Below are 22,980 nucleotides of genomic sequence, written 5' to 3'. Positions count from 1 at the left end.
CCATAGAAATAATCGTCTTATGCCCGGTTCGTGAGAATACAGCTTAGAAGAGAAACCCAATTGTACGCAAAAGAATCAGATAGGCGATCTGTCATATTTAATTCCATATATTTATTGATCAGCTGTTAGAAACATCTAGAAAACATCATTATCGTGTTTTAATATTTATTCTGACTTATATCTTCTTCCAACACGTCTTGCCATCGAGCAATCAAACAGCTTTAAAGAACTCAACCTATAACGGAAGCTCTTCTAAAGTATCAATCGAACAGGCTATTAATGTTAAAATGACCTATGGAAATGCGGCCTATATTCATTTGTTTACTGTTAACTTTAGCGAAAGTCAAGGTGAAATCAGACGCCCTTCGGCCGAAAAACATCATATTTTGTTCGGTAATATGTAGGATCCCAGTATAACATAAAACATTAAGCAAATAGTTACAGCAGTTTGATAAAATGATGTAGATAAGTAAGGTATACATAAATTATGACTTAAATGCTTCTATAGAATCTATCTGATTGTTCATGAATTGCACAGTTCACTTTGTAGTCAAAACATATTTTGAAATTTACTCCAAAAGGTTTTGTCCTAATTAGAATATGGTCTAGTCCATTTTAGGTATTTAGCGGTTTTTTAACCGGAATGCAAAGATCTTTATCTGTAAACAATATTTAGATTTATCTTTATATCACTTGGATTGAACAGACAGTCCGACACCTTGCATGCATTGCGTCTGTATACGAGTCCGCTGAACATCGAAGTTAAGCTCAAGATTTTTATAATCTACATGTATCAGAAATTTCAAAGCACTTAAAGATATCCTATGCTCAAATTTGGTATCAGAAAATATCGGTCATTGCCACACAGTCTCTCTGTAAATATAAAATAAACATGTTTTGACTTTACACAAAGTTAATATGTCAAGTTTAAAACCCTTCACAATATGAATATATAGTCACGTTAAAAAAGAAAAGACCAACTTAACTTGTCCTGTATTAGAGAACGTGACTACAAATATAGTTTTTACTTATTTTTTTATTTAAATTAGACATACTCCTATGTAGGAAGAATTTCATAGGTTTTAATAAATTTCTTCTATTAAAATATTTAACTCAAAGATGAGCACAGTATATCTTTAAATTAAATCAACATGAATCAACATAACAACATACATTATTTAACATTATCTATTTTTATTTTTTAATGTCCGTCTAAGTGACTTAGAACAGTTTTATACCGGATAACCACGATACAGTATTCTTTTTATCTCTTTTTATAGAAATAATTCTCAATGATATATTGTGCAGGATAAAAAAAACTTACAAAGCGCACAACTGTTCAACCCGTAACCAGCGGATCAACTTGCAACAAGTTAACGAGTGTGCTTTAATTTAAATCAATATTTACAAAATAAAACGTTGCACCGGTTTACAATTACAGCATCATAATCATTGTAAAAACTTTACTTAAATGTTTTTTGTTGGACAAGTAATGTAATAATCATCTAGTTCTATATAAGCGTACGAGCCTGTCCAAACTGCCCGAACTACAATGTGTGGGATAGCATTAGCATGTTGAAAACAATTTTCATACATTTCACATTTTCAGGGAAAACTTTGGGCAAGCGCGAAACTTGTATTTCTGGTCTCGTCATATCTGGTTTTTATGAGTGTGAATTGAATGGATCAAGATTCTTTTTGTAACTTTTGATGAAATAAATTTAGACCTACTCAAATCTTTCATTCTTAGCATTACACAAAAGTGCCGTTTAAATCAGGCGTGCGTCACATTAAGAAATGCATAATGTTTATGCAACAAAAAAAAAACAAGAGAAGTCGTATGACACATTTCTGTTAAATTTGAAAGAATTTGTATTTTGCACGAGAATTACCAAGTTATCGTAGTAAGCGTCTGAAATTTCAAACCTGTGTTAAAGTTGACACGGGAAAGCTTTTATTTTTAAATTGTGTTTTGAAATTTATTTTAGAAAATTATAATTGGAAAGAATTCTTTTGTATTTTATCAGTTTGTGAAATATCACGTGGTAATTATGTCATGAGAAGTGACCAATGGACACTTTGGCCAGAAGTGCGAATCTATAAATACTTCAATTTGAAAACCAGCACCTTCTCACTTCCCCTCGGAGCGTGCTCGTCGATGAGAAGGCACCGGGCATCGAAAGAAGATTTTAAGACTTGGATTTGCACAAAAAGATCAGAACTTGTACTGCGGATCAGCTGCCGATGTCCCGACTAATGCCGAGGGGATTGACCCTACATAATAGACTGAAACAACGAGAATGTTGTGCTAGAGTGCACGATTAGATGGCTTGAACGGCAGACCGTTTGCTGGCGCAAACAGCCTTTTTTACGGGCTTCCCTTTCATTTTGTTGCAGGTAACTGAAAATTAAGGTTCTTATTGACCGCAGTACAGTGCCCAACCGTTCGCTTAATATTCAAATCTATGTCTAATACTCCGTGGAAATTGCATGCAGGTAAATAATCACCACTTTGTGCTCCAAAACTAACTCTTTAAGGGCATGACTGGTGACATATCCGGGGTTCATACTCGGCAGCGGAAGCTGCTGTTTGTGCATTACCGAGCGGATGGACTCTCATTTAGCATAGACTTAATACGTACATTTCACCAGCATATAAAATTATATAAAATTCACACATATACTATAGGAAAAGAACCGGAAGCAAACACTGATATTCATTGGTACAGATTGATTTTACATGCTTTCTATAATACTATCGTCTGCACCTGATGCTCAAAAGTGGAACTTGTAGAATATATATATCCCCCCTGACATTATCTCCCCTTGCAATAATCCTATATTACCGTCGTACACATCGGATAACTGATTCAAATGTTTAACACACAATTTCACCTCATTATAAAGTGGCCTTACAACATTAAATAATCTACCACTCCCATTTTAATAAGTTTAATCCAAAGACCATTCCTGTATATTGAATCAAAACACTTTTGAAAATCAATAAATCAACAGTACAGTTTAGATCTATTTTTCAATTGTTTTTCGATAAAGGAATTTAAAAAAAATATTGCATCTACAGTACTATAATTAGCTTTTAAACCAAACAGTCAGTAATACATGTAATAATATCATTTGCAATAGACCATTTTTTTAATCTTTCATTTATAACAATAGTGAATAATTTAACACATCAACCAATAAGCGTAATACCTCTATAATTATTTACATCAGCATTATCTCCCTTTTTAAATACAGGTATAATATGACTTTGGGAAACATTGTTTATCAAAAATATAATTAAAAAAGATATCTAACGGTTTCAATAATAAACAGCCAATTGGTGCGTTTGTTTGTTTATTTAATTGCTTTATTTGATTGTGAAACTTTGTTAAATACACATGTAATAACATGTGTATTTGTTAAATCTGTGAAAAACTGTTTAACTACATTTAGATGAGACTTTAATGAACATTGTTTGGAGTAACAGACAACACTGGCCTGAAGTGGTGCGACCGGTAGACGTTGATGTTTTATTTAGTTCTTCATTTTTTTCTTTGTTTGTTTGTTTGTTTGTTTGTTAGATACTGTTACGCATTTTGAACCAAAAAATGCTCCTCTACGCCTCTTGTGAAAATTAAATTGTCTGGTCAATACATTATAATAAATTTAGATGTCACTACGATTCTAGCAGATTTATCATAAATCTAAAGATGTGGGGAAATGACATCACGCGCACCTGTTTTTATACGGCCAATACACAAACATGGCCGCGCCTACTGATTTGAAGAAATCGGTGATTTAGCGATTTAAATTTTGTTATCATTTATTTAATATTATTATTTGAAGGCAGAAAAATTGAAGATTTACTTTTTAAAGTATTCTTTTTTTGATATCAAGTTTTTATTCTAATATTGCCTTTCTCTTTAATGGTAAAAATATTGTTATATATTTATACATGCACTTAAAGGCCCATTATGCCTCAGAAACGCTTTTATTCTTAATTCTCTAAAGCCTTTCAATTTTACATTCATAACATATTTAATGTTGGCGAATTTCTTAAAACATCTTTTACATGTGTTTCTTTTTGGCAATTAGTACTGGTATAATGGTTATAAACAAACATCTTACTGAAATGAAATGACTAAATTTTAAAACAATTTGGACCACAAACGGAGTTAGTATAAAAGCGACGAAAATCTGCTTTGTAAAATTACAAATTGATGTCACAGTTGTTTCTCTTGATTATTAAATGGTCAGAGAGAATGTCGATCTTAAATGAAGATACGTATTTTCCCTAGGAAGGAATTAGAGAAAAGGCTGTATAACACCGACTAAAATTGTTTGTTTGTTTTTTTTTGGTTTTTACGTCACATTGACACAGTATAGGTCATTTCGTGACGTTCCAGCTTTACTGGTAGAGGAAGACCTCAGGTGCCCTTCCGTGCATTATTTTAGGCACGAACGGGCACCTGAGTAGAACCACCGACGTTCCGTAAGCTAGCTGGATAGCTTCCTCACACAAAAGAATCCAAAGCTCAGTTATGCGATTTGAACCCACAGCGGTGAGGGGCAAGTGGTTTGAAGTCAACGACCTTAACCACTCGGCCACGGACGCCCCCACTAAAATTGTAACGGATTGCTAAATTTTGATGTATTTTAATACGCGAAATACACTTATAACACTCATTTAAAATAAAACCATTTTCGATCAATCTTTAACATAATTGTTTTAGAAGTAGTTCTAGGAAATTGTCAACAAAAATGATATTGTAAATTAGAACTGTTCCTATTAAAGCTGATAGGTTGATAAATTCATTTTCACGATCGTTTGCTTTGACATATTATTAAAAAAATATATTATCATTTTTAAACGTATAACTTCTAAAACATTCAAGGCTTATTAACTAAAAAATATCGATGTTATTGTAAATTTAGTATATCGAAAATGCCTCATGAAAAAATGACACTAGAAAATAGATACAGAATTTAGCCATTAAAACATACAAAAACCAAGCTCAAATGTGAATATCATTACATCTTCGACGATTGCCCAATTCAAAGTAGGCCTACATCATATATTCTTTTATAATTACATAGTCAGACTGAATCTGAAGAATCATAAAGTACATTACTTCGAGTGAGATTGTTCCTCATCATTGATAACTGTTGCTCGAAATATAACTAAAGGCCTCAACAGACGGTAGGATTTTGAAGTACAACACCAATTAAAACTAAGATGTACAGACAAATCTTAATGTGTGAGAGCTACTATCCTTGATTTCGGAAACCTTAAGTCTAGATGTAAGGGATAGGACATGTTCTATTTTGAAAATCTTGTCGTACAAATTTTTACAGACCTCCCACAATGACAAGTAACTGATAACCAAATTATCTCCTGATAATGGGTGTAATGAAGAAATTCCAGAACAATTAGGGCTAAAAGGTAGACATAGTAGTAAGATGGGGTAACATGATGTTGAAAAACTCTTCAGGAGACCCATAGTTGTGTTACGTTCGAATCCAAAGTTATTCCGAAAATGATTATGTCACAGTATTTAATTGTTCTCTAATTAGGGAAGGGGAGGTAGTTTGTAGGCGGCCAGATAGCTTAGTCAGTAGAGCCGCAGTACGATAATCCGAGGGTCCCAGGTTTGAGTCTCTGTCAGGCTTCACATTAAATATATATATACTTATATTTACTCATGGCGAAAAAAGTATTTAGGGAGTAAAGTATGTTAAGGATCAATGTAAAGAGATCCTTTTTATGGGAAACTTCAGATGATTCTTACAGTGTAGAATTCCCGTCTGAATGCAAGTGTTGTATTGCTTTGAAAATTGTACATCTTATCCCTAATTAGTGCTGTACAACTAATTCCTACCGTCTGTTGAGGCCTTAAGGGGTTCTGTATTATCATTATTAGACTAGAAACTTAAAGTTCAATGAACCAGTTTTAATATTTGACGTTGTAGTTCAAAACTAAAATAAGTTAATTTTCCTTATTTACGAGTGAAAGTATCGGTAGCTGCTGGAATAGGTCCAGAATTGCACAGAATCAGAATTGCTACCCGTTTTGTAGGTACGAGTTCGGTACTTCTTAACAGTTGTCTGCCACAAAAGGACAACTCCGGTCCAACATTGATATTTTCTATGTTATAACACTATTGGCGTTGTTGCATTATAATAAAATAACACATTATATTTACAGAATACAACATGCTTCATGTTATGAAAAGACCAAGTCTGCTGAATTGATAAGAATTTGAAATAAATAATTATTGGATATATACTAGGAAAAATTCAAGACGCGGGTGATAGATAAAACTGTTGCTGTGCAGATTTTCATGTACACAATAATTACTTGACAACAGCATAATAAATAAAAGACAACATACAACAGATTAATTAATCAACTCTAACATGCGATATGTTGACCCTAACCCCTTACCATTTGTCGTCACTTACATCAGATGAAACCAGCCGAGCTCATATAAATTCTTATTTAAAAAAGAACAAAATCACACCCGAGAAAATTGTTAGGGCGTATAAATTTGTTTCTACTGAAACATTCAGTAACTCATATATATCTATATATAAGCATATATCCTATTTTACAGTTTTTTACAGTCATCCATATACATTAAGACTATTTCGTCCTTAATAAGCTTAACGCTTTGGGAATTAATGTGAATAGTATTCCGCACTTCAATTATCCTAGATAAAAAGATGGTGCGAAGATATTACATTTCACAAACACCAGATGTCGCTTGTCGACAGAAAATACAACCTTGTCACTTGTATCCAACATCGAATGTGATCTCTTTGAATTTCTTCAATGATCACGTGTCACTGGGAGAGTCGACAAGCATTGTCTCCGTGCAAGATGTGTTTCGTCCATTTGAATGGACTATACTATAATCTGACATCATACTTCGACTGCTCACACCTTTACCCTTTCTCTTTTTCTGTAATCCAAACAGATTTCTAAACTCTCGTCTGAAATATACACCGGTTGCGTAGTATATGATGAAATATGTAGCGTAATTTGACAAACAAATTTCTTCAACAATGTACCTTATTGTCAAATAAGAGAAATATCCACTCCAAACGGGATCATCAGACCAGGTGTTTATTGGCAAACTGACGTCACCTTGTGGTATTGATGACTGCATGGCGTACACTATTGTAGCTGGCAACAATGTGAATATAAAATAGAAAGAAACACACAGTAATGTTGTAGTTGAAGCTGCATTACCGGATGTCGGGCCTTGCCCATGCGCAGCACTTTGAGCTGACAAGCGTCTGATTTCCATGATGACAAGAATATTTATAACGAGGGAAGACACCGGAATAAAACCAAATATTAACATTTCTGTTAGCCAAGTCCAAATTGTGTTAAATTGTTCAGTATTCGGCCTAAACACACATCCAATTTCATCATCCCAAGCCCAAACGTAAATCTGAAAAAGCCCAATCGCTATTGAAAGAGCAGACATACATATGATAACAATTTTAGCACGGGTAACTGTACAGTATTTCTCTTTTACAAATGGGTGACATACAGCTATATAACGTTCTGTTGTGAAGCCTAGAACCAACATTGGAACCTGTAATTAGAAATATTTTTTTATTAAATTGTTGTTCTATTTAAAGTACAGAATGACAGAAGTGATAAAACCCCCCGCGCACACACAAAAGATATACGCCAAACATAACAGTCACACCTGAACGCGGAGTAGTCATGTAGTAGAAACCAAACACGGGCCAGCAACGTGTTGATTTTTTTAAATAAACACGTATCAAATTTTGAATGTCTCGAAAATAAATAATATTATTTTTAAAAACGTATTATATATCGAAGTTTATACAATATAAAATTTTTTACTTTGAATACAGAAACTGTAGAGATTTGCAATATGAACGAAATCTCCCGACATTGCTCTTGTTTACTGAGTCAAGATCATAATAATATGTTCATTAAGCAGGAAGACTATATCACACTGACTACCTTCCTTATGTTAAAATATGGACGATATGTTTGTGCATTTTTAGCGTTATATTGGATTATATGAGGTCATCACGTGACTGCAAAGCATCCAATGAGAGAAAACCATTTTGTAGTTGGTGTTATTATGGCTGGGTTAAAGAAAGTCTTTTACCAGATACTGTGGAGTAATTTGCAGGAAGTTGAATAGTTTACATGTTGTTTTCATGCCAAAGGTTGTTACACCCCATGCAAACTGTAGTTCTTTTATGAAGTGTAGAACAAGGTATATCGTCTCTACTATTGCAAGGGAACCAAAGTACACCGCGGATGAATTTGTCTTGCACACTTTCCTATAAAATACATAGCATTACAGAAAAAGAAATAAAATGATATAATAAGTATGAAGCGATGACTTAACCGTAGCCTCAAACTTATATTAATTAATTAGATAAATTGCAATGTAAAAATTCGGTTTTCATTATGTGAATAAATCATTAAAAGCATTATGACGTTATTTTTCAATATTTCATCGCGTCGGAAATATTGTACAGAGTCTTTATGCAATATAACTGTATAACTGATTACGCATCAACGTTATAGCCTACAAATATTTTTCTATCAAATAAAGATCGGTTTACAAGTCAATTTTTTTTTAATGCTGATTTAGGGAAAACTATTAGAAAATCGAATAATCAAATACAATAATAAAAACGTTGGCGTAAACTGACAAATGTAGAATATGGATATTCTAAGAAATAGTACGAATGTTCAAAACATATTGGATACGGCAGGAATAAATAGAAAATCAAAACTGCCATGTCTATAATAACTTGGAAGACAAATATTTATTTTCTTCTCAGTCAGTTATAATAAAAATGCTTGTTTCTGTTATAAATAAATGTTTCTGTTATTTGGGTCACATATATATACCTCCGTCGGACTCAAAAGTTCTTACCACATTTGATATTGATTTATATGATCAATTAGAATTAGACATAATTAAGTATGGGTGTTTAGGGAAAGTATATATTTCTGGCGATTTCAATAGCAGAACTTCTGATATGTTAGATTATTTCATATTTGATAAATATATTGACCACGATTTTCCGTCAAGTGATATTGTTGACATTATGAGAAGCGTAAATAAAGACCACGTGGTCGATAACAGTGGGCGTCGCTTAATAGATACCTGTATCGCTACCGGGCTTTTAATAGCCAATGGCCGCTTGTTAAATGACCGTGACGAAGGTTGTTTTACATATTGCTCGTGTAGAGGACAAAGCACGGTGGACTATTTGTTACTAAATCAATACGACTTCGAAACTGTTACACATTTCTCTGTACTGCAATTCAATGAACATTCGGATCACGCTCCGTTAACAATTTAGCATAATGACAAAACAAACTCAGTCGCAGAACAACGACGCGAAGGAATACGAAAAAAAATCGACTAAAATTTTATGGGATAGCGAAAAATCCGAAATGTTTCGCACACACATTATTAATAATCATGAATACATTGAAAGGTTAACCAATGATGCATTAAGGGCCCGATTGACCAGACGGTGAACAACTTTACTCAATTTTTATATGACAACGCATTAATCATATTTGGGAGAACTTGTAAAACAAATAGATATGAATCAAATAAAAAAGCGAGCAGTAAATGGTTTGATGTTAATTGTTACAACGCCAAACGAGAATTTAAAGCAGCTCGAAATAATTTTAATAGAACAAAAAATGTTGAAATGCGACATAATTTTATATACTCCCGAACTATGTACAATAGGATAAAGCGAAAGGCAAAACGAGATTTTAAAATAAAAGAAGGGCATCGTATTAATAATTTAGCAAAAAACTAACCACGTAAATTTTTGAAAAATATCAAAAAATCTTTAAATAGAACACATACAAAGGCTGAAACATTAACAGTTAATGAATTACATGACCATTTTAAAAGTCTGTTTGGGGGAGTCATTATTGAATAATCAACCGGACCGCGGACTTTTCCCAAAATATATAAATGAAGACTTAGATATGAATTTCACAGAAGCAGAACTCCGCGCAGCAACTTTTTCTAAGAATAATAATAAAATGCCAGGTATCGATAATTTAACTAGCGAAATCTTTAAATCGACATATGACATTATCTCGCCAGTATTACTTAATCTATATAACAGAATTTTTAATACAGGAGAATACCCGCGCTCGTGGGGGGAAGGGATTATTACTCCAATTTTAAAAAAAGGCAATATAAATGATGCAAAGAACTATTGTGGAATTACTTAAATTAATGTTATAGCAAAAATTTACTCACAATTATTACTTAACCGTTTAACGAAATGGACTAAAAAACACGAAAAGATTACACAAAGCCAATTCGGATTTCAAAAATGAAAATCGATAACTGATTGCATATTTATCCTAAATTCTATAATAGCATAAGTTTTAAATTCTGGTGAAAAACTATATTGTGTGTTCATTGATTATCCACAGTGTTTTGACAAAATTGAAAGAAACTTTTTGTGGCAAAAACTTTTGTCAGATAATGTCAGTTGTAAATTTGTTATGGCCATAAAATCAATGTATAAAACAGTAAAGTATTGTGTAAGGTATAAGTCAGATACATCTACATTCTTCAACTCAGACGTGGGCTTGAAGCAAGGTGACCCAAGCTCACCTCTGCTCTTCATGCTCTTTGTGAACGACATTTTAGATAATATAAATACTGATCTTGATGGCATTTTTACTATAAATGAATTAAAACTGTTCATTCTTATGTATGCAGATGATCAGGCAATTTTTGCTAAAACGCCTGAAACTTTACAGTCTATGTTAACTGATGTGGAAAATTATTGTAATTTATGGGGTTTAAAAATTAACATTTCAAAAACAAAAGCGATGATCTTTGAAAATGGGAGGCACACCATGTATAACTTCAAAATTTATAATCATATTATAGAAACAGTAACCTTTTTTAAATATCTATTTAGGTATTACATTATTCAAAAATGTTAATTGGTACCGTACGCAAAAATGCATAGCTCAACATGCATCATTTGCTATGAATAATCTATTTCGTATATTTAACGATGTAGAACTACCAATGGATCAGAAGTTTAGTTATTCGATACACTAGTATCTTCAATTCTAAATTTTGGATCCGAAATATGGGGTATATATGAAGCAAAGGATATTGAGTCTATTCACACTAAGTTTTTAAGACGCATTTTTGGTGTCAAAAAGTCAACAAATTTATCTACACTTTATGGAGAATTAGGAAGAATTCCTTTGTTATTCATTCGAAAAATAAATATGATTAAGTACTGGGTAAAAATTTTAAAACAGAATGATACTGCTCTGGTTAGAAGAAGCTATTTAATTTTAAAAGTAGATGCAGATCGTAATTTAAAATATAATGGGAAAAATTGGGCTTTTCAGATAAAAAAATATTTTACAAGAACATGGTTTATTGTATGTATGGAATGATCAATTTGCAATCGATATTCCTTTTTCATTGATTAAACAGAGAATTATTGATAACTTTTTACAAAAATGGTACTCTGATATCAATAACTCCAATCGTTTACAGTCATATTGTGTCTTTAAGTATGAATTCGAATTAGAAGAATATCTGAAAGTGATTACTGATAAGAAATATAGAATTGCTATGTCAAGTTTTAGAACTTCATCATAAAATCTTTTTATAGAATCTAGAAGATATAATAATACTCCACGAGAACAGAGACTCTGCAAATCGTGCAATATGAAAACCATTGAAAATGAGTACCATTTTTTGCTAGTATGTCCATTTCACCGTGACTTAAGAAGTTAATTTTTTAAACAATATTATTGTCGTTGGCCAAATATCACTAAATTCGAAAAATTAATGTCATCAAAATCTAAATCTGTTCTACTGAACTTAGCAAAAATATATATTTATTTTGCAATGAAAAACCGCATCTCATAATACACTCTCTAAATTTAAATATCTTTACTACTAACTCTATTTTTTCCTTAATAACTAGAACCTTTTTTAATATATGTAACAATATATTTAGTATTTTTTTTGTATATCTAGACCGTTTGTGAGAATTGTTTATGTAATTTGAACTACTCTCTTCGGATAAAATTTCATTTCTTTTGTCATGTCTGTCGCTGCACATTTTTGTTTGTATTGGCTCTAAACATATGTTTATGTTTTATGCTGAATAAAATTTTGTATTTGTATTGTATTTGTATTGCATAAAAGGTAACTTCGCCTCAGTTTAATAAATAAACGCTAAAATAATTCGTTTTGATGGCCTATGTACATTTCATTGAATAACAAGCAATTATCATAGTATTGCAAACAATAAAAAGATCCCTGCCGTTGAGAACAATAACAACATTCTGAAGGGTCGTTGCCATTCAGTAATACCATTGTGGAAGACATGAATGAACATTAAATATTTTGATTTGTTACTTTATCTATATTATAGTAATGTGTTAAGTTCCCTTACCTTACAAGGACACTATGTTTATACAACAGATAATCAAAAGATCCAATTTTATTAGGATAAATATTTAAAATGTATTTTATAAATTTTCTCTGTTCAAGTAAATTTGTTGGAAAAATTCCAAGTTCTTTAAAGATATCCTCAGAAAACAGTTTTTAGATACGGCCAAACAGACGGAATTTAACTTTAAAGGAGATAACTCTTATAATAAAGGTGCTAGAATTATGAACATTGTCATACATGATGTGAGAGGTGACAAAGAACATACCAATTACAAATATATAACATTTATAGTAACAAAAAAGATAATACAAAAAATGTATAAAACTTTTCAAATAAAATCCAAATGAAAATAATCATGGAGACCCAAGGGCACGACAAATAAATATAATAACATACGATGTAGGTGTTATATAATGAACATATATTTATCATTTCAAGTAGCAAATCCATGAAGAATTAAAGTGTAGAATAAAAAAGGAAAATTCGAAGTTTACAGAGGAGATAATTCTGAAAAATCTGGACTGTAGATTTACATTCCTGTCATATTATTATGGTGTGATATTTTGAAGTAAATCCTGTAAGAATGAAACAAATAAAATTCTAGAAAAAAATCTAAGTTCAACGGGGACATAACTAGAATATTGAACTTTTGCATGCATGATTTGAGTAATAATAGAAACACATACTTCAAGTTTGAAGAAGAAACCTTCTTAGGATTGCTGGCCGCGTGGGTTCAAACCCGACCGAAGGGTATGAGGCAAACCGTTGTTTCCGTCAGCAAGAAACTACAAACATTGCGTAGTCCTGATTGTTTCCAAGAACGGATTCGAGTGTTTCAATAAAGCGTATAGCTTCCTATACAATCGAACTAAAATAGATCAGTATAAACTAAATATTTCAAAACGTAGTCTATTACGACGACTATCTGAGTGAATCTGTTATCAAAATAGATTATATTAATTCGTGTGTAGTTTTACAGTGTTACCGATATGTCTGAAGAGTCAAGACCCTGATATATTAAATTTGGAAATTAAATTATGGACATCGTATTACATTAGAACAATATATGAAAATTTCAGACAACAAAAGCATCAGTGATATCGACTTTCCTTCATTATTTAATGTATGGTGTATGCTTTTATACTTCTAACATTTGAAAATCATAAAAAACTTACTTAGTGAAAAAAACAAAACAAAAAAAACAACAACAACAAACACCATTAAGTCCCTTTAGACAGTTTCAGGTTAACATTTGTTCATGTATAGATTACATATACGTTAAGTTTTTAGAATGGAAAGTTATAAAACAAGTGCGCCGTTCATTTTTTTTACGATATTCGCTTGGTTAGCGTTAATAAAATGTAACTTTAAAGTCGGAAAAATACCTTTTGCTTTGAAGTAAATGTATCCAGCTGTTAATGATATTGTAAAAATAGCTGGGATATGAGTTTATTTAAATGACAATAAATCCTTATGCTCTATATATTAGTACATTGTATTGTTTTTTATGATGTAGTATTTTTCTGAAAAGTGGTATATGTTGACATGTGCATTACAGGTACATTTATTTAAGCACTTCATCTTCTGTAAAGGGATATATGATAACCATTAGGTTTTATGTAGGTCTTTATTAAGCGTTTTATCTTATAACTGCAGATGTCATCTCTAGGACACACCTTATAACTACTCAAAATGTCTAGCTGAATGAAGGGTTAAATATCATTTTTCAAATATAATAAACTCAATATCGTCATAATATATTTGCCAACTAGTCGGATATATGTGTATATTGTCTATATTAACCTGTCATAATAGTTAGATAAAATTGTAAAAAACAAGTGAATGGTTACAAAACAGTGCTGACATATTAACTTAATGGTGTCAGCCATATCGTCTGAAAAAAAGGAAATGATTGTTTGTTTGATGTTACCGACGGAATGACATGGGCTTTTAATTGCTTTTATTATCTAGTTAGGCTTTAACCCATAATCTGGTTGAACCGAAAGTGATACGTCTTTGCCAGAACCAGTATTGAGCCAGTCTAGCTATGAAATCTGACAATGCTTGATATCTTTAAAACTGACAACGGCCCATTTTATTCATGGGAACTGGACATGTCCAGATAAGAAATTCAACAGGTTAAAGATTGAAAGAATTTGTTCTAAATTTTATGAATAGCTCGTCAAGAATTAACAGAAATATCAAGAGTTTTCATGAGGATAAATAAGTAATTCACTTTAACTTGCTTAAGAATGCAAAACATGTGTGCTGTCAATGTTTACCTGCTAAAGCAATTAATGGGTAGTATACATTTGCACTTACAAACTTGCTTGCATGATTTCAGTCGGCCATATTCCCTAGCCATAAATGATAACTCCCTGTTTCCCTGTCTAAAATTCCATCAAATTATTCCCCTTTTAAATGAACTCAAAGAAGGGACCTTTTTAAAAGACTTTACATTTATTTATTCGATTTTTTTTTGTTCAGAAACGGACAATTTTTTTATTTACCTTTGTATAATTTGCTTTCTATCTATATATGGTTCCTATGGTAAACATATGAGTTTTGATGGTAAACAAATGAATTTTCTGAACGGAATGTAATCTAACAGACAGCGTTGCTGTCATCACATGTAAACAATACATTAAATCGGTAAGAATATTGAGATATTTGTTTGACTATCAGTTTCAAATGCAAAATATTAATATGGAAAACAACTATGTGTAGTTTATGTGTATTGTTTAATGTGTTTGTCTGATATTTTAGTTGTAAAAGCCATGTACACTTAGTGTCACTTCATAGCAACCGAGTTTAAAACGTGAGCGGTAACTGAACGAGATATAGCAAAGCGCATGCTCGTGCACTGACTTCCGCTCTATCGAAATACTGCATATACATATAGCGAAAGTTCGTAAGTGATTTGTATATTTCTACTACATTTTACCTAAACAATTTTATCGGATATGTGTTCGTCCAAGACGCCTTTCAACAATTACCTTATTTACTTTTACACTAAGAGTCGCAGTAATCAGTCAAAGTTGTATATGTAGTTTGTTACTTATGCAGTAACTTGTAAAATTTATTCACTTTTTTCTTTCGTTTTATAAACAATTCAGTTACTTACCTGGACAACCAGATTACGGCTGAAATTGGATTCCCAATGAGACCGATTATGTACCAGATAGGGGAGATAATCCTGTCGACGAGGATAATTTGTGGCGCAGTTATCTGGAGAATCTGAGTGGTGGTCATGCACATAAATGGGTTGGTCATATTAGAACTATTACAACTCATCATTTCTTCAGGATGGATACTGCTTGAGTTATTCATGATGAATCTGGGAAAAAAATTGTTTTAATATATCAATTATTTACATCATTTGGACAAGAACATGAAATGTTGGAGTGTTTTATGCCGTTAACTATAATTCATACGAATTACAACAACAACAACAACAAAAACAAAAGAAATAGACTGTTGCTTCACAAGTATTTAATGGCGTCTTTCGATTAAGATTCATTGTAGCAGACGGGCAGACGGGATGTTTTGCGAATGTGAGAAGCTCAACTAAAATCTCATGTATATCCAATTTTTTGTTTAATACATTTTTCGTTAAATAACATATCAGGGACTCTACGCACTAACGCATATAATAGTTCTTTAAATTTATTTTCAAATCTGGGGTAATAAAAAAAAACATTCTAATGACTACTCACTATTACCCGTTTCCCTTTGTTTGTTTCGTCGTAATTACATGTATACCTATCATTATTTTGTATACGTGCGGGCCAAATTTGGGACAGTGACCCTTGCTTTTTGTGCTTTGTAATTTAATGAGACGGAAACGGGGTAAAAATAGGTCAATTTTGGTTTTATTAAAAAGTTGTTTAATCAACATTAAAAGCAAATAGAAATAACTTTATGAGACCAGCGTTGTGAACTTAAACGATATTTTTTAAATGCAGTGCAACTACGTGAAATGATGGAGGGTGGGGGGGGGGGGGGGTAAATGCAATTTTTAACTTATTTGCTCTTATCTAGGGTGATTAGGTTGATTTATTTTACGGAATATATTGCGCCCTGGATAGTTGATGCACTTTATTTTATTGGGTTAGAGATAATATCAAGCCGATGCATTATTGTAATGTTGACTTTTTTTTATTTGATATTAATATCCCAGGAAGTTTTATCCTATATTTTCATTTCGTGTTTAATTTCTTCAATATACTATCATGTGACCATATCTGTATACATGCTGCTATCAAATAACATCATTTATGGCAAAGAAAGAAAATTATATGTATATAAATAATGACAGTATATGAACAACCATTTTAACTGAAAATTCGTCTTCATCAGAAAACAGCATTTCTTCGTGTAATAAGTAATAGAAAGAGCATCGAAACACGAGGCTATCTGATTTGAACGAGGGGGGCGTAGCCCCCGAGAATTAATCAGATTTCCGAGTGTTTTGATGTTCTTTCTTTTTTGTATCATAGTCAAACATAAAAACACGTTCCCTTTTGTCACAACATGAAACTCCGGGAAAAAGTAACCAATGGACGAGCATCTGAATATGATATTTCTGTCGCTTTCCCTTTCTCTTCCGTTACAATAAGTAAACCCCAGCAAAAGTGAGCCAATCAATGGGAATGCTCTGGAGTGCGGGTAACTAATACCTGCACTCAAAGTAACGCACTATGCATGTATATGTATACAATTTGACTCTGACACATTTTCAACAGAAAGGTCCCCAAACTATGATACAATTATCTAAAAGGTCTTGAAAATATAAACTATTGCACAAATAACTACTGTAAGTGCTGTTAGACACAATCTTCTTAATACCGTACTGTAGCAAAAAAAATTAGAGGGGGCGTAGAAGTTACCTTGTACAAGGTTTGGTTCGCACACACCAACTTTAAGTTTATTTACTAATTAATTATAAAAGCACATTGGATCCATTTTATGGAACTTTACGCAAAGACAAGAAACACGACGGAAAAACTTTAATTCAGCAATACGAAACCAGAAACAACACCATCACAATGAATAACCAAATAAAAACAGAAGAACTCAACTCACAAGAGAAACAAACAAGTGTCCGGTCTTTTGTCGGAAAACGGTGTACAGAAAAAACTATTATGAAAGCTGTTGTATTTTGGTTATTGCAGGGTTTATTGACCAAATTCAGATGAGAATTTATATCTAATACCCCGTCATCAGTGTTATTATTTCACATCATTATTCATTTTATTACTTTACATTTATATGACATCATCCTTTCCAGTGCCATTAACTGTTCATCAATAGTACAGGAAACTTTGCTGAAATGGTTTCATTGCTAATTATATTGAAAAGGACACTGGAACAATATTTGACCTAATCGCAAACGATGTTTATCTTACAAACTGTACACACGATGTAGACAATGGAGGTTAATCATACTGTTATTTTAGATAATTGAACAATTACTACAAAATGGTGTATTTGAATCTGATGACCCCCACTAAAAACATTAGAAACATATAAACAGTATAAAAAATAGTGTACCAACTTCTTATTCGGCAAAATGCTTAAAATATCACTGCTTAACAGAACTTTGTGTGTTTCTGCATCAAGATGAAAAATGCAATGACACTTTTAAACAGCGAATATAACTTTGAATGTCATATTTGTAAAATATGATTGTTAACTCATATTTCACAAAGACATTATAAATTACAAATGTATTTTCGTTTCTTAAACTCCCGTTTTTATTAAGAGCCATAGACTTTGAGCAAAAAAAAAAATTCAGCCACTTATGTATACAGGAACGGAATGCTTTAAGAAAATTTAAAGGTTATGTTGAAGTGGTCTTAATAGAAAAAGTTCTGATTATTTTAGTCATTTTTTCTGGAGACATCTCCTTAACTTTTATGGGAAATGAAAAAAAATCATGTCAGTTTTTGTTTACAATTTTATCATTTTTTTTTTAATAGGTTTTCGGGTCTGTAGTTCTGTCAAAGATACGATTTACGGTAAAACAGTTTGTTATTACGTTCATCTTATTACAGTTGATGTCCCTCATTGGTTGCTGGGTTTAGAAGATGATTAAAGTATCTGATCATATATTAAAATATATGCTTGTTGTTACCAAATATATATATTTTATCCGACTTTCATTTATAATATAATATGCTCAGATATTTGAAAGTACTGATATTATAAACTGCTTAACAGTCTCTTTTTAAATGTAAATAATAATTATTTCAAGCACGAGTCGGTTGGTAGAGCCACCGTTTTGCATAGCTTCCTCAAATGAAAAAATACAAAGTCCGTGGCAGTGAGGGGCAAGTGGTAAGAACGTATCACATGAACTTGACCAGTAATAGGGTATGCAGCAGATCACACATAGTTTGCGCATTCTCATATTCAATTTAAAAATATGTATGAATTTTCTAGATTTCAAAAAAATTTCTGCAATACAAGTATTTTACCCAGTTTAGTACTCGTATGTCTTTAAAGATTGAATTTAACTGAAAAGATTTCTCATATTATCTCATATTATTATTGTCTTTAGTAAGTTACACACTCATTTAAGCCCATTTAGAGACATTGCATTATTTATTCTTCGCTATAGTTTGTCGACGTGATATATTCATTAGTTTAATAAGCAATTTCTATTCTAGTCTTATTTCTACTATTTTACCATAGTTTATTTTATTCTATCCTTTTTTGTTATAACATATATTTTGTTATATTTTTACTTCAGCATATTCTATTCTATAATGCAATATTTTGTTATAGCAAATTCTATTATATTCTTTTGATAGAGATCAAAACACATTGCCCATTTTCGTTAATCCAATTCTGCTCACATATTATCATGCATTGTTTTTTTTTTTTTTTTGAGAATCATGAATATATAGATATAATTTGTTTCAAAATAGGTAAAATAACAAGAATTCGATTATATTCAGATGCATAAAAATTGCAATTGTTATATAAACGATGCGACTTACTTAATATACACTCCAAGTGTGTGTCATCTTGTCCATTGTAATTCCAATAAATCAAATGAGCCGCGTCACGACAAAACCAACGTAATGGGTTTGCGACCAGCATGGATCCAGATCAACATGCGCATCCGCGCAGTCTGATCAGGATCCACGCTGTTCGCTTACAAACCCTATTACAAGTAGAGAAACTGATAGCGAACAGCATGGATCCTGATCAGACTGCGCGGATGCGCAGGCTTGGCTTGATCCATGGTGGTCGCAAACCCATTATGTTGGTTTTGTCATGGCGCGGCTCAAATTATGCTCAATGTAAATGTACAAAATTTCCTACTCCGGTTTAAATATTAAAACAAATTTATTGGTTAACACTCCATTCATTTCTTTATTACATTAAACGGAAGATAACTGAATTACACATTGAAAATAGAATATTTCTGTCCTTGTGGTTTACACAACTATTAAATACCATGTCCCGTGGTTGACACAGTCTTAGTAATTAGACATCACGTGACTTTTTATCTTTGTAATGTCTGCAGATCTGCTGATATTCGAAGTGAAAAAGGATACTAGTTTAGTTTATGAGTTATCTTATGTTATTAAATCCGGCTGATATAATAAATTAAATGAATACTTGATTGTAAACGTGCTAAATATGACACTTTATGTATTTAAAATCTATTGTATATTAATTTTTATATTCGATATTTTGACAAACATTTAAAACTCATATTTCCTCAGTTTTAATCGCGTATTATTTTTTAAAACCCAACAAATAGACAAAATAATTTGATAACTTGGACAACAATGAAATTGATTAATGCATTTAATTAAGAAAAATCACTCTGACGCTTATTTTACCTTTATTGGGTGGAAATAGACAAAAATGTGCCGATTATTTGTTTAATAACGTATATACCTTACAAATCTGAGCTACTGTCCTAGGATGATAACTTGAGCCTTTGTTTACATAACAAAGACCAATAACAATGCGAAAAATAGGTTAGGCAGATCAATGACACAACCTATAAAAATGAAAATAAAAGTACATGTCATCATATGTCTTGTTAGCGCAGTAGGTAGAGGAACCGTGTCAGTAATGTGTTTTACCCGTACAGGCAGAAGTTCGACTACTGGTACGACACATTTTTTTACCTCAGAACAGCTAATTGTTCAGAAAACAAGTTTGACCGGATTTTTCATATACATACATGAATATGATATCGAATATTTTAGTACACTGCGATCAAAAAATACAAAAAGAAAATAGAATGGAAATAAAAAAATATAAACTATAAAATATATATTATAAGAAGAAAACAAAAAGGAAATCAAAAAATAAATAAAGAAAAATGATAAAAAAAACAGAGTAAGAAGAAAAATTGTGGTTATAAAATGACACTAAGTGGGGTTCGAACCTATGGGTACAAAACACTAATAGTTACAATTACTCCGACCTACCGAGAGAGCCATAACGGTAATACACAAACGATTCTGTAAGAATAATGCTATATAGAATCGAAGTGTTTACTTTTACGATATCGGATAATAATCCAGCTAACCCCGTTTTTCGACTTTCCCATGTACCGTTAAGACCAAATTATCATCTTAGGACAGTACAGACCAGAAATTAGCTAAAGTAAATAAAGTTCGCCGACTCATTAGCTGTTAATTATTTTTTTTCTTATCTATATTTATATCAAACTAATTCCCTAATGTTATGCTAATTAGCACAAATGAAGAATCCGGTGATAAGAAACGCTCTACGGTAGCCTAACCTAGACAGAGGTTCTGCAACACTCAGCTGAGAGCATATTCATATCCGTCAATAACGACAGCCGGTGTTTGATTCTTTTTCTTGCATATAAAGCAAAAATCATAATTGAGCCGCGTCACGACAAAACCAACATAATTGGTTTGCGACCAGCATGGATCCAGACCAGCCTGCGCATCCGCGCAGTCTGATCAGGATCCATGCTGTTTGCTTACCAACTCTATTACAAGTAGAGAACCTGATAGCGAACAACATGGATCCTGATCAGACTGCGCGGAAGCGCAGGCTGGTCTGGATCCATACTGGTCGCAAATTCATTATGTTGGTTTTGTCATGGCACGGCTCATATATGTTTTCGTAATATCCTTAATTTGTTGAAAAAAATCAAACACCGGCTGTTGTTACATACAGGAATAAAATGTTGAGAAGCAGTTGAGGACGGGTTATTTACAGCACCTAAACATCCCTAATACAACAACCGGAAGTTGAAATCTGACAACGTGCCCTCTGATCGACCCGACAGCAAATTTAAATAAAATTCAGCAATCAAAATAAGTATATTGAAATGGTTTAAAGCGTTTATAACTTTAATAGTTTTCGAGATATATATAAAATATCCAAATATTTGTATTTGTATTTGAAGTGTGTGTTGGGAAGGGAGACATCACTTAAGTCTAGTTACAGTACAATTGTATCTAAGTTTTGGTATATAATTGAATTAACAAAAGAAAAACAACAAAAAAACAAAGTTCCGCTAGGAATAAAGAACAGAATTACATGATTCCTAGCGGAACTTTGAAAGCTTTTATTGTAAATTAAGTTATTATTCTAGAGAAGTCGTTGAACAAGCGAAGGTAAATTGCTCTAATTCGACTTGAGAGACATAAACCTCGTTTTCTAATTTTGTCAGTGACAGTTTCATGAAGGCTATGTGGCTTAATATGTTTTTATACCACTCTGATAAATCCCTTCTCGACATATATTTCCTCACTGTTAACAGAGGGGTAAATTTGAATTCACAATATGTACGGTCTTCGTTCAGAGAAACAAAAAAACAAAACACAAGCTCTGCAAAAATAAACTGATATGTATTTTTAGCCACACACAGCATTAACTGTAATGCCTAACTCGTCTTATTCCATCCTCTAAAAATAATCAACTATTTAAAGTCGGCACTTGGGACAAACAGAATTTCCCCGATCACTATATTACTTTCCTTAATTGATATCCGTACTTTCACAAGACGATTATTTTAAAAGCTAAAAAGTAGGAACGAGGTGTAAATGGAAGTTTAGCTTGATACACGATTTTGCATTTTAACATCTTTTACAACAAATAATTTGTTTCTGGCTACTTGTGAGCTCAAATCATTTAAAACGCTAATGATATTTTATCGACAACATTGAAAACAAAGAATGGTGAATTTTATGTCAATATTCTTCAGACAGTTTGTCAATTTAAGATTCTTACAAAGGACCCGTATTAATTTTGGTTTCTTTTACTCTAACATATTTAATAAGATATTCTCATTAGAATTGTATTGATCAGAATTACTTTAATTTTGCCAAATCTTAAGTAATAGAAAGAGCGTCGAAACACAAGGTTATCTGATTTGTACGAGGGGGCGTAGCCCCCGAGTATTAATCAGATTGCCGAGTGTTTTGATGTTCTTTCTCTTTTGTATCATAGTCAAACATAAAAACACGTTCCCTGTTGTC

At 32.1% G+C, this 22,980-nt stretch overlaps 1 protein-coding gene across 1 annotated transcript; it reads right to left on the bottom strand.

Annotated features, from left to right (window-relative positions):
• Positions 1-5,279: 5,279 nt before the first annotated feature.
• On the bottom strand, positions 5,280-20,386 carry LOC132734335 (nociceptin receptor-like). The gene is made up of 4 exons (XM_060721064.1): positions 19,495-20,386; positions 15,615-15,827; positions 8,161-8,338; positions 5,280-7,608 (listed from the first exon to the last, which is right to left on the bottom strand). Exons 2-4 carry the CDS (start codon positions 15,818-15,820, stop codon positions 6,841-6,843), a joined length of 1,152 nt encoding a protein of 383 aa, XP_060577047.1. The 5' UTR covers positions 15,821-15,827; positions 19,495-20,386; the 3' UTR covers positions 5,280-6,840.
• Positions 20,387-22,980: the final 2,594 nt, after the last annotated feature.

The sequence above is a fragment of the Ruditapes philippinarum genome, unplaced genomic scaffold (assembly GCF_026571515.1).
Source record: "Ruditapes philippinarum isolate M1 unplaced genomic scaffold, ASM2657151v2 ctg2046_1_1_1_1, whole genome shotgun sequence".
Lineage (NCBI taxonomy): Eukaryota > Metazoa > Mollusca > Bivalvia > Venerida > Veneridae > Ruditapes > Ruditapes philippinarum.
Note: the sequence above shows the minus strand (reverse complement) of the source record. Positions and strands in the feature narration are given on the sequence as shown.